The 15,999-nt window shown below is 40.0% G+C and overlaps 1 protein-coding gene across 2 annotated transcripts; it reads left to right on the plus strand.

Moving 5' to 3' along the window:
* Positions 1-713: 713 nt before the first annotated feature.
* On the plus strand, positions 714-8,880 carry LOC149802345 (uncharacterized). Of its 2 annotated transcripts, XM_089951561.1 has the most exons (3): positions 716-1,084; positions 5,353-5,460; positions 7,392-8,880. In XM_089951561.1, the coding sequence occupies exons 1-3, from the start codon at positions 851-853 to the stop codon at positions 7,608-7,610; spliced, it is 561 nt and encodes a 186-aa protein (XP_089807687.1). In that variant the 5' UTR covers positions 716-850; the 3' UTR covers positions 7,611-8,880. The 2 variants fall into 2 exon arrangements, with proteins under 2 accessions (XP_089807688.1, XP_089807687.1); XM_089951562.1 differs by lacking the exon at positions 5,353-5,460 and having other exon boundaries at positions 714-1,084.
* Positions 8,881-15,999: the final 7,119 nt, after the last annotated feature.

Here is a 15,999-nt window from a genome sequence, read left to right on the forward strand (position 1 = left end):
TAGCAAATTTCAAAACAACGATAAACCAAATGGGTAGAACAATGATTACTAAAAAGACACTGATAGAAAATACAAATAAACTATATACCTATTAAGAAATAAATTACAAAGTATGAAAATGTTTTCCTTTTCTTTATTGTATTTCAATCATGCGAACCAAAGCAATGCGACAATGCTTAATGCTGCATTTTAGAATACGTTATATTAGTGGCTAGTTTCACTTTAGAAGGAGAAACCCACACACATTGTTTATTTAAATCACATAAGGAGAAAATATCGTTCCGCTGTAAAATGAAATGCATATTTTTATTTAATGCTTTATGTACCAAGAGTGACACAGCAGTACACTCTAAGTGTCATTTGAAACAACTTTATGATGATGAAATATGTGAGATTCTTTTGCATTAAAAGACATAATTTTACAATAAATCCTACATCTAATGCTGTATTGCAAGTATATATTTAAATATTTCGCTGCGCATTGTATGTATTAATTGTATTGAAAAGAAAACTGAATTTCGTATGTGTTTATTTCATAATGTTTAGTCGTTAGCAAATATTACACTACATAAAAGGTCCTGAATATTAGCAAAGTAACACGATCAATCATCAGTCAATCAGCGTTTTTTTTTTATTGCACGAAAACATTTTAATGATAGTGTGCAGTTTAAAGGAACATTTTTAGGACAAAGCCGGACCATAAAGGAAAAGTAGAATTCCAAGAAGAACGACTACAAACAGATTGAAGCCTTTGACTAGAATGAGACTAATACATGTCTTTTTCTTCAGCACAACCGTGTCATTATAAGTGTTCTCTAACTACATATGTTAAACAACACATGCAAATCTCATGACTGGCTCAGCGAACATCAAAAATATGGATGAAAACTTGTTTGCAAGTGGAGACAACGTGGAGATAGTGGCTGTAGAAGACCCTCTTCAATGCGCTTTCATGAAATCCCTGGAGACTGGGTCGGTCACGCAACTGGTAAAGGAAGAATTGAAACTAAAGATCCAGATCAAACGTATTTCTGAGGGAAGGGAAGAATGCAGGGTTGAGTTTACATCCTCGCCGAAGTATGAGGTAATTTTACAAGGTTTTCAACATAATTAAAGTTGCATTTAATTTACTTCCATAGCTTATATTTGTGCATTTCAAATAGATATAATCTACTCCACAAATAGCATCTACGACCACGCGCGTTTGCATTTTACGAGCTAAGCATTCCTCTTGATGACTTCGTCTTGCAGCTGCTGTTCCGTTTCAATTATTTTTTCGCATGGGTAACGTTATAGTTCTTCGAACTCAATTTCATTACTGGCGGCCAAAAGTGCTAATGCTAAATATGTGAATGGTTTTCGAACATTGTCATCTTTGATGTTACGAGTTAGTTTGCTTACTGAAACTAATATGGCTGGAATTATTGACTAATATTTCCGTTGTAGCCCACCAGCCTTTAAATCCGGTTAAGATGAATAGATACGTATGAGTCAAAATACAAAAGATGATTTGGTGTCACTGCGTATGCAACCCAGCGAGCCCCATGTATTGTTTTCAAATCCAGAATAATGATGTCGGTTTACTACAGGTGGGGGATTATCGATGCAAGTTCATTCTGCATAAAGACACCATCGAAATGCTTGACTAACTTTGCCACAGGGAGTAAATCAAGACAGGTTAAATGGCACCTGGTATTTTGCTAATTGTACCGGGTAGTCAATAAACTCTGTCTGAGTGTACTCTGCGAGTCGTTCCGAGTAATCGAAGAACGAAAACTTTATATATTTACGAGACGAAACATCATATATATTTCCACCGACTGCCTGTTTAAAACCATCTCGGATGCAATTCTGACTGACCCCAACGTAACTGCTTTTGCAACCGCAGGAGCCGCAGCCGCTAATAACGTTGTAATCGCCACAAGGAATGGAAAATACCATCGGTCTTGCGTAAGTGCCACCTCAGACTTAGAGAATTTTAAAGTCAACGAGGTGTTGTAGGGTTTAACGCCATTTTTCAGCATGAGTATAAATGGTGGAAGAAGAACCCGGAAAACCCCCAGAAAGAACCAACGACCAAGAGAATATACTGGCAAGCTTTCTCAAGTACCCACGAGCCCGAGACTCGAACCCACGTAGACAGAGGTGAGACGACAGTGATCCGTAACGGTGAGCGCTTAAGACCACTCAGCCACTCTGGGCCCCCAACGAGGTGTTCTTTTGTTTGACTCCATTAAGCTGATCGAGTTGTGTTTGGGTCAAACACACGGGGACAATTACATTTATCTTTGCCGGTGAAAGCTTCAATTGCGCTCCTTTTTTTTGAAAGCTGGTTTAGGCCACCCTTAATTTTATGACAGGACATTATTATTTGAAAATGTAACAGGTTTAGTTACTAGTTTGAGTAAACTTTACTATGTTTCCACTGGTGTCTTATTAACCCTCATTAAACCACCTACATCCTCCAACAGCATCACCATATCAGAGAGAATTACAGTAAACTCTGTAATGGTTGTCAACAGGTGAATAAGTAACATGTGCATGAAAATGCAGGTCAACCACTTACCACTTAGCTATGTCCTGGTGTTCCAACGTAACGTAATAAACAGGACACAATCCAGTGAAGTCTTATTCAGAAATGTGCAGACCTCTGTCAACGTTTTGAGCCCGGTTCGTCAACGATAACAGTTTGTGTTTCGCACATGCATTTGATTATTGTTGAAGTCTAAAATGATTTCTTCGGTGGGTTCCTCATGACGATTTAACCGCAGAGGAACTTCAGATACTCCTAATTGGTCAAATGTCATTTTAGTACAGCTCCTGAAATCTTCAAACTTTTGCTGGAAACTGTCACTTGCACTAGAGCAGTGGTTCTGTGTTTTGTGGTTGCTTTGGTATCCTTAGCACGTTTAGATATTATTACTAAATGACCAGAACCGGTTTACTTTTGTTCCCATCATTGCCGTCACACGTTCCGCGGTTGAATGGATCGGTTTTATCAATGGTGCAAACGTTTGTTTCAAGCCTGTCGTGAGAGTTTCCCTAGCAGTTTGTCTCAGATGTAACGCATCTTTGGCACTTTTTAGTGCATCATGTATTGGCGTAAACGTTATCGTTGTCAAGGAACTGTTGCGTGCTAAATATATGCATCAAACGTATTCATGGACACTTTTTACTCTGGTGCTGTTTGTGTTGCTATACAATTCGTGAAAAATTCTTTACTTGCGACTCGTGATAACACCACAGAATCACTCATCTCTCTTAATAAATAAATCGATAACAAATCAGTATTATCACGCGCATCGCCGAATGGCTGCAGGCCTTTAATCAAGACGATCACCTGAATGGCCATGTCAGGATTGAGTAATGACGGTATTTCGAGGCTGGTCTGCATTATCATTTATGGGATGCAAAGCAGACTCGATCGACCATTCAAAATAGTGTTTGTCATTAGTTGTCCACTACTGACTGCAGTGAAATACATGCTAGCGTTTTAATGTAACTCGATCAACAGAAAGGTTCTTATGGGGAAATATGAAGCTAAGCTTGTGTGCATCTGGGAAGCATCCATCCGGAACCTATCTAGAATTTCTGCATAACTGTTATCAATTTCATCATTAATATTCTCCGTGTCTTTATGGTTCAAGATTACACGGGCACCAATATGAAATCATGGATGAGACTTCATAGATGGTGTAAAGCCATGTCTGGTTATATGACTTGATATGGTAAATTCAATTTTGAGCTTTTTTGCGTTTCTTTGTATTCTTTTGTTACGCTCGCGCGCGAAATGTTTCATTTATACTGTGACGTTGCCGTTGTAACATATTATGTTTTATGCAGTGGAAATTGCTGTTTTTCATTTGCGAGTCATAACAACTCAAGTGTACCAGCTTTTCGCAAAACTGTTGATAGTGTGAACGATAATACTTACGAAAAGATCCGCTAGGTGGACAAAGCTGGCGCCCTGACTTTATTCAGATAACACATTTATTATTTGTAATCACAGTTCATATTCTCCAAGGCATACAACTTTGAATTGATTGCGTCCTAATTATATATAAATAAACGTTTTATAATCCAGAAGATATTATGTACAGTGACGACCATAAATTGGACGACACTTTTCCTCACGTAAGGCTCTACTAAATAAGCAGACTCATTCTTTCCGTCTTGGGTCAGATAGGCAAGGTCCCAACTCAGATATAATTTGTTCGAAGCTTAAACCAGCCCGAATTACCTGTAATAATACATTATATAATCGTACACCAGCGTCTACTCCATTATATCTGCGTAGATATAAAAAAATCGCAAACATTTTTTTTACCGCTCATATATACAACCCATGTGGATGATTATTTGCTTAACTGTTAAATTTATTACATAGAGTCAGCTAATTTGCTTCTAGCTTGTTGTAATGTTTCGTAGTGTTTCTTCTCAAGGTCGGTGAGTGTGCATGCCATTGTTATATTAGTGCTAAAAACATCGCATTACTACATTTATCCATGGTGATCTTGATTGCTACTTCATGTATTTGCTAACTGCGTCATCATTAGAGTATTCACTGTCATTTCATTATCCACACTGAGTGACCTAGTCCATGTCAGTGACGTAATTTTTCCTTGCAAAGCATCATATAATAACATTTTGCTCTTTTCGCGTAAGATTGGATAAGTCTATATCGTTGCTGTTCCAAGATAATTCCTAAATTGATCAATTTATGAAGATGCTCCAGAGACTATTTAAAAACACACATTTTTCGAGCCTTTTTTTGCAAATCTGTACTATGCATTTAAACGAAACAGAAATTTAATCTTTTCTGCAACATTACACACACTCCATTGCTCGCGTAATATAATCTCGGAATTGGATATGCTCAAAAATTTGTTCAAAAACTATACGAATCAGTGTAATAAATGTTCAAAACAATATGTACTGAGGTCATTATTTAATATAAAACTATTCTCACACTAACTCTGCCACAGTGAATATAAAAAGTTCTCATCCCACATTCAATACAAAATATTTTCACACGAACTCTGCCACAAAAAATAATAAATGATATTGGCGATTGAAAATCATAATCCTGCGCTGGTGTTTAATCGCACAGGAAAGTGAAGTACAACCAAAATCATTACTGTAGGCCTAACAGCTAACTTCACTTGATGCTCACGGGGGGGGGGGGGGGGGCCAAATCAGAACCCCGATGTTGATACTACTAGCAATCATAATCTTCAGCATATATTTGTTTCTACAGAGACACCAACTTAAAAGAATAAATGTATTCAGTATGCATTTTTCTGCAAACTGAGATTCCTCCTCTTATTTCGTTTATTATATTTACTTGTGCAGCTTACTGAAAAAGAGAAAGAGAAAATAGAAATTAGGAAGAAACGGAACAGACAATCAGCTTCAAAGAGTCGACATAAAAGGAAAAGTGATGAAGAAAACATTCTCAAGGTCAGCAAAGAGATTACTTCTCTGACTGCTTGTACTGAAACTCTCGTTCTATATACAGATGTATCTACAGACTCCGTTTTTCTATCGGCTGGTCCGTCTAATGCAAATTATCTGTTTTTCGCCTCCCACAGATTGTTTTCACGGGGAATGATGGTTATCATTCCACATTTTCCAAAGAATTTATTATATCTTGAATAACACTGCGATGTAATTATATTGTCCGGAATAATTGGCGACATGATACTAACTCCATGTATGTACTTTCTGAACTATATTATGGACCGGTGGCCTGCGTTACTCGAAAAAAGAATCAATTCTGCTGTATTATGTTCGTAAAAGTAGGTTACTAACGGACGGGGAGCGGATAGGGCGGTTGCCCCGGGCGCTAGAGGTCTTTGGGCACCATCATTATCGCCCAGGACCTCTTTTAATGTAGTTTATTTTGGTAAAACGCAATTGTTTTCTTTAATTTGAGAGTAGATTCGTTGTTTATTTGTTTATTGTATACTTTGCTCCGAGCACCACAACCCTAGCAAATGTGTTTAGTGCTGGACCATGTATTAATTTAATTTAAATGCACTGATGTTTTAAAAGGGGAAGAAAGAACACATCCTGACTATTCTGCTGCATTGTCTTTACTTAGAGTCATCGCATTAAATTCGAAACAAAATTCATGGGGTAAAGCAATTTATATCAATCGTCTTCAATATTGCAACGCACATAACCGTTGAAGTGTGTGTGTGTATGTGTGTGTGTGTGTGTGTGTGTGTGTGTGTGGAGAGAGAGAGAGAGAGAGAGATCTGCTACTAGACTTTCTTTTCTCTCACGTTTTCTTTGTTAGCACAATCTATCACTAATACTTTTAAAACTATTAAAATGTATTACGTTTGATGAATTTATTTCTTTGTTAACCGTCTTCCTTCCTTCGAATATTCATCATTGCTAAGTTTCAAATTGCTCGAAAGCGTTTCTGTCTAAATAGTAAACTACACGAAGGGCATTTCTATCTCAATTTCAATATAAGCGAAAGGAATTTCGGTCTAAAAAGCAAAATACACAATTTTCGTTTTTGTCTAAATACGTAATGCAGGCATACGATAAGATAGTTTGACTGTTATGTGTAATTACCATCCCAACTGTTAAACTATAATAACTGTTGTAAATGACCAATCTCATTAAGATACTAATTTCGAAGCCAGTCACAAGTACTTAAGTACGATCGTCATATGAACAGGTCTGCCCAAAGCTTGGTTTCAACAACTCTTCCTCATTAGAATTTTGCTAAAAGTCGAATTACCAGAATTAAATTAATTTTCCTTATCCTTTAAAGGCTGTGGTCTGGTGATGACGTTAACCCAGAATGTTCACAGGAATCTTATGTAGTAGAAACAGACCGCTCCGGTGGCCTAGTAGTTAGAGCGTCCGTCTTGGTTTCGAACCCTGGCCGAGTCATACCAAAAACTTACAAAAAAGGTAACAACGGCTGCCTCGCTCGGCACTAAGTGATAAGGTTAATGTTGTGACTGGTCAGCCTGGTGTCAGGATAATGGAACTGGGTGGAACATGATGCCACATGTCTGCGGCATGATGCCCCAAATGCTAGACATCACTATAAACTGTCACACTGAAGACATCGTAGCGATATGACTGAAAAATTGTTAAAGCTACGTTAAAAATCCAAACCACAAACACACACACATGCACGCGCGCACACACGTAGAAGGAACAATAATATTTCATCTTGATTTGTAAAGCTATGTTAGCTTACAAACATACCAGCATTTCTTACACCCATAGAACTTCATTGACTTCAAACGGCAATTAAATCAATTCAAATACATTCATGATTTATTGCAGGTGCCAGAATTTTGTTTTTGTAGTATCAACTATAAAACTGTTCTATATTAGTAATTAGATTTATTTCATTCCAGAAACTGGAAGAACAGCAGGCCATCAATGACAACTTAAAGATAGAAGCGAATGCTCTAAGAAGTATTAAGAAACTTCTGCAGTCGCGCATCATGACACACCTCGCTGAATGTCCAAAATATAACACAGTTCTGCGTCAACAGACAAAGATAAATTCCTTGGAAAACGAAGCTTTTGGTAGGCTGATGGAATTAAAGAAATATGTAGTTTTGCCCTCATAGAATCACCACAATGCCATTTCGATAACAGATTTTCCGTGACCAACTCATCTGACTCTTGTTAACTATATAATCGCATGGTAACCCAGTCCTCTGCCTGACTTAAGATGGCTTTCGTCGTGATCATGGACACATGCCGGTCTGTACCAGCAATTAGCCTTTTTCACTTTTTAGGGACATTATCGGTATTCATAGAAGATGATTAGGGTCACTGCATTGAGGGGTGTTTAATTATAATGCCTGTGATGCAAGCATTTCAAGAAAATCAACACACTTTCAGCTCTTTCAGCTTCAGAATGGAAAAGCAAACTTATTTCACTACATCCACATGCTATTTACAACAAGTTATATTAGTACCACCTTTTCTTGTGCTCTGTTTTTATTTATTTTTTCCATTGGTGTCTAATATGTCCATATTATAATAGTTATGCTTAATTCAGACTTTGATGATTGACACTTGAGATTTTCAGTGTAAGTGACAAGAAAAAATACAAAGTAAATAAGAAATTATACTCTTTTTCCAAGCTTCCACATCTAGAAACTTCATTAATTTACATCAGTCAGAATGTTTATCAGACAATGAGAAGAGAAATCCTCAGTGGAATATGCAATCATCCCCAATTTGTCACTGAAAGGAATTTTAAAATTTACTGACAAAAAAAATGATTTTGATGTTTGGAGAAATAGGTAGTTCGCGTGTGCATTAAAAGACTGCCCGTGTTATTCATCAGAATTGTGGTGTAAATGCAATCACAACATTCTTTCCCTATATTTTTCTGATATAGAGTGTACCTACGGTTGTTCGCCAAGCAGCAGGGGGGGCGAATCGGACATTTTGTCCAATCGTTATTTTGCTTAATTATTACTTTCTGCAACTCAACGATCTAGTGTCGTCAGCGCCTGGTAAAAAAAAAACGACGTCGTCGTTGGGGGATCGTCCAAACGTCATTTGGTTTAATTAACACCTTCTGCGCGCCGATCCCCAGCGTCGTCAGCGTCCGGTAAGCACATCGACGACCGCGTCGATGTCATTGCCCCCCCTGCTGCTAAGTGGTTATTTACAATGAAAGTCTTTATGATCTTACAAACAGAGTGATCACTAACTCCTCCTCCTGTAGATCAATTAGGTTATTTGACTGATCGGTAAGTCTAAAATTAATTCTCGTTAAAAACCGATCATGGCATCGCATATAGACCGGATTAATTGGACTCTCAACGATTAAGAATCCCGGAGGGGCTGTTGGTGAAAATGAATAAAGGATATACCCCTGTTGAGCTTGATTTGATTGCTTGGTATCCACCTGGTAACTCCCTTCGATAACATCACACACTAGATTGATCGCTATCACCGATGCGATATTTACGTTGTATGGAGCAATATGCCTACCATCATCCCCGTTATCGTGTCTGAGGATATAAGTTGATGGACTGATAAAATCATTAAGAGACTTTCTTAGTTCTGGCGCGTTGTATCTTGGAAACTTAAAATCGGGTAAATCGGCTTCTGCGATATTATACTCGGTTAGGAATTTTTGTTTATTATCAGTTCTGCTAGCGGATATTACCCCGACGATTCGTTCATTGATATATTCCATGTCTGATATAAGTTGATTTAACACCTCAACGTGTTTTTGTGCTTTTGTTTCCCGTAGCTGTTCTAGTTGTGATTGGTAAATACGATTAATCTCGATAAAAAACCTATCGATATCATTTAAATTAAGTTCGGCATTGACGTGCGATTTAGGAGTTTCATCGTACTGAAAAAACCAATACATGGTATTCCTGTCTTGAAATGTAAACCAGTCGGGGGGTGACGCGTTTTTCATAACAAACAAAACATCTCGATAACTGGGATTAATCTCATGATACGATTGCTTGTCCGCGGGGTTTTCATGAGGTGGATTCTTAGGCCAACCTAGTATGGTTCTTATTGAACTGTTATAGATATCAACCATATACCCCGGTGTGCTTATTTCAATCGTCGACGATAACGTCGGTTCATGAACCGTAATAGCGATTTTTGATTCCTTTCCTGTGATCGATTTTATCCTGCGTTGAAATTCTTTATTGATTTGTTCTATTTGGTATGACCCAGTTGGTATTGTAACCTCCTCCCAGTCTGGGGTCCCATCGGGTTTATTTGTCCGTGCAAAAACCAGCGAGTTATTAGGTTGTTGTCCGTTAAATGCGTCCGCTCGGATATTAGGCCAACTGTGATATACTCGCAATTTTGCCAGCGCTATTTCCTTTACTGGAACCGGCGATGGGAAGTTCACACTGAATTCGGGTTTCGTTGACGTTATTGATATCATATTTGTTTGTACCGGAGTGGTGTTCTCCGCGATCCGCTGAAGTAATTGAAACCCTTCGGGGTTCAGCGACATTATTATTATTCGTTGTCTTTAGTGTCTAATTTCAACAACCAGGTGGTTCCGGCTTCCAGTTGAAAATCCTCGATTTTTGACATCGCGGAGCTATACAACTGGACCATCGTGGAGAATTCAACATCGGATACGAACAAATTATCAATCGATAACGAGATTAACCCGGATAATTTCGAGTACGCGTCGGATACTATTTGATGTTTTACTGTGTACTCGTTGAGTTTTTTCTGAAAACACGATGATATCTTCCTAGTGATTGCGTTGGCGACTCCAGCAACTGTTGTCATCGCGGAAACAGCGATTGGAACAGCGATCGGGGCTATCGTGGTTACCGTGGATAAAATAACACCGGCGCCAGCTACTATGCCCGACACTGAGTACACGACCGCGTCGATGGCGGTTATTTTACGACGGTATTTTTTTATTTTTGCACGGTATTGTTCGGAAAGCGTTTTCAAGTTCGCGGAAAATTCTTTTGCGGTATCGAATCGATATTGATGTGACGTAGGTGATACCTCTGATTCAATTTCCTTGGTGGTCATTTTTATTTTAAAAGAGCTAGTGTTTTTAATTACTTAGATTCGCTGCAAATTCCACATACCATGTAATGTTTGCCCCGGCTAGATTTCTATCAACGGCATAAATTGTAAACAGTTCAGTTGCGTTCTTGTCTATAATTGTTGATATTGTATTGTTAAACCCGGATGAACTCGACGATAATATATTAAACTGCATCATTGAAACCAGTGTCAATCGATAAATACCCTTAACAGTTGCGGTGATATTTACTGTATTCTGTGTAGGAGTCCAATCGAATGATCCATGCCGAATTGTGTATACTGTGTTGATGATGTTTTCATGAGGGGTTTTTATTTTTTCGAATTGCTCTGCTACTCTCGGTAGTCCGTCTTTAATCGCTTCAACATCAGTTCTGATTATTCCTACTTCCTGCCAATGCGCGTCTATATTATTCTTGTTCGCTGCAACATTAGTTTTGATTGTTTCTATTTCCCGTGTATTCTCGGTCATACTTTTTTTGTTTGCTGCAACATCAAGTTTGATTGTTCCTATTTCATATGTATGCACGTCTATACCCTTTTTGTTCGCTGCAACATCAGTTTTGATTAATCCTATTCCCCGCCAATACGCGTCTATATTTTTTTTGTTCGCTTCAATATCAGTTTTGATTGTTCCTATTTCCTGTGTATGCGCGTCCATGTTATTTATGATCGTTGTAACATCAGTTCTGATTGTTTCTATTTTCCGTCCATGCGAGTCTACATTATTTATGATCGTTGCAACATTAGCGCCGATTATTTCTATTTCCCGTTCATGCGCGTCTACACTCCTTTTGTTCGTTGCAACATCAGTTTTGATTGTTTCTATTTCCTGTCCATACGCAGTGATATCATTTATAGTTATTGTGATTTCATCCGGTTTGGCATTTTTTTTACCAAGGAATTTATCAAAGTTGTCATCGATCCTGTTAATATTTTTTCGTAACGAGGTAAATTGGCCCGACAGCGTCGTAAACTCCAAAATAGTATTTTTTATTGTTGCAAGATTCGGTTCGGTTACCGTCGGGGTTCCAAAAAAACTAGCGGTAGTGAGTTGTATATCGGTGACAGATTTTTTCACCTCGGCGACAGATTTTTTCACCTCGGTGGCAGATTTTTTCACCTGCGCGTCAAGTTCGGTCACCGATCTATCTAACCTTGTAAAACCGTCCTGGACTAATGTCACCGCTGATATATGCCCACCCGGTCTGATTCGTCCGTCGCCGGTATACAACGCGATAGAGCCCTCGTCGGCATTACGCTGTCGTGTTAAAACGTCATTCAGTGACATATTACCGGATTTCAATTTACCCTGGCGGTCTTGAAATACAAATATTTCGCCCGGGTCAACACTTGTTAGATTCAACATATCAGCGATTTCATCCTCAATTAGTTTTTTTATGTCGGCGGCGGTCGTTTCCGTGGATTGTTTCAGCGCCGAAACCGGTCGCCCCCAGATATCAATCATTATTATTGTAAATGTTATTCTCTAAAATCCGTTGAGCTTCTACGACCCCACTAGTGTATTCGTTTACAACCACATGAGGTGGTTTCCGCGATGATGAAATCGCCGCAAGTACGTTCAATACCTCACGGCCACATATCGGTGGGTCACTTAACTGCTGTGTTGGCAGCGTGGAATAAAAAACCCGGGCTGAACACGCCCGGGCTGAACACGCCCGGACATACCGCATGAACTCTTTCGGCGGGGCTAACCCGTATGAATCAAAATAGACGATCGCACGCGGATCAATCGCGTATGCAACCCAATGAGTTCCCGCTCCAGAGGACCCATCGAGGTTAATTATGCCGGTTTCAATATTCCTTGGTGCCGCCGGTAATTGATCTCTCATAAAAACACCTCTGAAGTTTTTTATCGCTAACGCGTTTGCGGCGTCTATTAAATCAAAATTAGACATTGGAGTCATAGACTCAGGAGTCATTGACTCAGGAGTTATAGACTCTTGCGTTAATAAACGGTTCCCGGTAGTCTGAGACCCTTTCCCGAGTACCATGAATACGGGGTTCCCGGTAGTCTTAGACCCTTTCCGGCTACGGGTCGTTTTTTTTTGTAGCCTTTCCCGGTTGCCTTCTTCAATGCCATCCCCGCCGCGGTACCAACGGCCCCCAACGCAGCCGCCTTAGCCACTGCTGGGGCCGCCGCGGCAATTAACGCTGAAATTGCAGCTAACAGCGGAAATATCCCACCGGTCTTTTCCATGTTTTTAATTGCTGCGGTTGAAAAATCTATTTGAATACCCTTTTTATTCTTCATCGCATTATTGAAATGTTTTATTTGACGCGCCGTCAACGATATCTTATGATTACCACCCGCCATCTGCGACGGCTTCAGCGTTATTGTGGTTCCGCATTGTTTAGCCGACTTTGATCGTAATTTCTTGACTTGACCATCAGTCAACTCTACACTGACGACACTATACGACATTTTATTGTAAACGCGTTTTGTGCTTTCAATTACATGTTTTCCACTGGCGCATCAACGATTCTCATTCGTCCACCAACGCCTTCTAGCAGCATTGATTTATCGCTGAGAATGACAGCAACCGCTCTATAATTGGCACCAGCCGGGTCTATACGAGCTCGGAAGTGTATATCAACGACGGATTGTCTCGTTAAATCAAGATGTTCCAGCGAAAAATAATAAATCGGATACAGGTTTTTAAAATCAAGTTGCGATATTTGCAAACCAGTGTCGACGTTTTGATCACGACCCATATATGACAGCAATCGATGATACACACGTGCGATATGGTTGTCGCCGTAATTAAGCTGTATGTCCTCGGATGGTTCCTGTTGTCCGTTTATTCTCAGCGAAACATCCCTGATTCCTAATTGATCAAATATCATATGGCTGCGTTCTTGACTGCCCAATCGTTCCCTATTCTGTAGCGCTATGAATATATGACGCGGGGCTGAAACACCCTGTTTTGATGCCAGGTGCCATGTAAACGTATCGGCGACGTTATCCTCTTTAGCATCAGTTGTTACCGCTAGCCAACTCAACAGCGATTTCCCTCCCTGTTCCATAAATGCTAACAATCGTGCTTCCGTGGTAACTGATGGAGTCAGCACCGGCATCCACAATGCCATTTTAGTTAAAACAACCTTACCGGCAGCGACGCCAGCAGCATGCCATATTGCATTGTTATCATCGCCCCTTCGCGTCAGCGCGATTGTATGCTTAGCCCCATAGACAACTTTTCTGACATTTCTGCAGAATCCAAATATGTGATGGAGTGGAATCGCGCATGAAAACTTTCGGCGTGGTCCTTGCAACATTCCTACTCGTGCTGCGAATCCCATATTGTAATTATCGTTAAGACTTTTTATAATATTGAAATTAACGTTTGGTTTTACTCTGCGGTCTGGGTTATTTGCTTCAGCCTGATCAATTGCGGTATCTTTTTCCACCAGCAAGTTGATGTACTGAAGATGATCAGCGTTATTAGTGGTGTCCTTCGCAAACATCATAGATGGGCCCGCCGATCTTGTATAATCATCCGAGTATCTCGCTAACCCAATTATCGTCGTTGCAACATCAACCTCGCGTTCTATTGATTCAATTTCTCGCCCGTCAATAAGATATCTGGCGCTCTCAAATAACGCCATGATACCGTTGTTGACGAAGCCAACTCGAACACGATGGTCATCTGCGTATGGTGCATTATCGGCGGCATTTGTCACGAGTTCTCCCTCGATTTCGATAAACGCTTCACACGGCAGAAAGTATTTACTGGTATCTTGGACCTGAAGTTCAATTCGCGATCGTAGGTCGGGTTGCGCTGCATAATAAGAATAAAATTGATAATCACGGACAGAATCATCCCTGCGCACTGGGGCGTCCATATCAAACGCGGGATCAGCGGTACGCGCAAACATTTTATTATTTATCATGTTGATGTTTTCAATTGCGATTTTTTCGTCGTAAATTCTTTGAATTTAAACCACTTCCCGCTATCGCGTTCATGAGCGCGTTGGTTGCCGCATCGGCGGATGGCGAAGTCGCCAACGACGGAGTCGTCGCCAACGACTCTAGTTTTTCTTCCACGGCGTTATTTATTACTTTACTGACATTTGCAGGCATCACTGTCGTTGATGGCATTACCGGTGGTTTCTGTTTTTTTCTCCTGGATTTCACCAACGACATTAGTTTGTCTCGCGCGGCAGAAAACGCCCTTCCGGCAACATCTCCAATAGCACTAATTCCCTTATCACGAATAACATCAATAGCCTTCATTCCTAATTGTTTGGCTAACGGCGCTACTTTTGGAGCCATTCTTGTAAATAACCCCGCAATGGTGCTACCGAGACCATCTCCATAGTACGCGCGGTAAACAGGCAATCGCGAGTTTACCACGTAGACGAGTACTGGTTTATCATGGTTGTAGTGTATGATCATCCTTATTAAAAACACCAGTTTTCCAATTAATCATCCACGAGCTCGTCTATGAGCGTTCGATATGCATTAATGTCCATAATACCGCCTGTAAATAACCGCTTGCAAATATCAGCGGCCTCATTGATTATTTCCGTAGAGTTATTTCCGGCTCGTTTTCCTCCGATTAGTACTTCCAGCCGTGATATATCACTGAGAACACTATTAGGACAGGTAACGCCGTAGGATTCTTTACCAACAGAGTATCCTTTTCCTTTTTTTGGTGTTATACTCTTAACTTCCTTGTGGAATGCGTCGTAATCGGATTTACTACGATGTGGTAATGCATCTTTATGTTTACTCGCTAAATACACTATTCTTGCCCAGTCCTTTAACGACTTTATATTTTTCTCGTAACCGCTATTGATATGCTTCTTATCTCGTATGCTCTTAGCAAAATTGTTGGCAGCAAAATTAATTAATTCTTCCCTGTTGCTGAAGCCTCTAATTTCATCTATTGTGTTCTTCTTGAGTACAATACGGGGTATATTCCCCTCTTTTTCTTCCGGTATTTCTTCTTCTGGTGTTTCTTCGGGTATTTCTTCTTCTGGTTCTTTCGCAGTAGCACCTAGTTCTTCTTCGTCGGCCATTGTAACATAAGGTTCTTGTGGTTCGGTTATAGCGAGTGGTGGTGGCCTCCGTGTTGTAGCAGCCGCTATTTTTGCAGGGAGTGTTTCTAAAGACCTTTTTGTTTGTTCGGTCTGAGTTGCTATCTTTTCAAGCGCACCGAGAACGGGTACAGTTACCGCCGTAACATCCTTAGTCGCTTTAGTTACCGGGGCAAATAACTGTTCACTTCCAACAGCAAAATCAGTTTGCATTTGTTGTCGCGTTTGAAGTTTCTCTCTCACTCTGTCTCGTAACGGTATAAACTTTCTAAGCGCTGCTAGTCGCTCTCTGGCTAGCCGAGTAGTAAGTGATTCACCTACCATTATTGTAAATTGATCCGCAATTTTCTAATTTTCCGCCGAGTGTACCATCGGGGGCTCCACGGA

The sequence above is a fragment of the Sinohyriopsis cumingii genome, chromosome 3, assembly GCF_028554795.1.
Source record: "Sinohyriopsis cumingii isolate HCF-2022 chromosome 3, ASM2855479v2, whole genome shotgun sequence".
NCBI lineage: Eukaryota > Metazoa > Mollusca > Bivalvia > Unionida > Unionidae > Sinohyriopsis > Sinohyriopsis cumingii.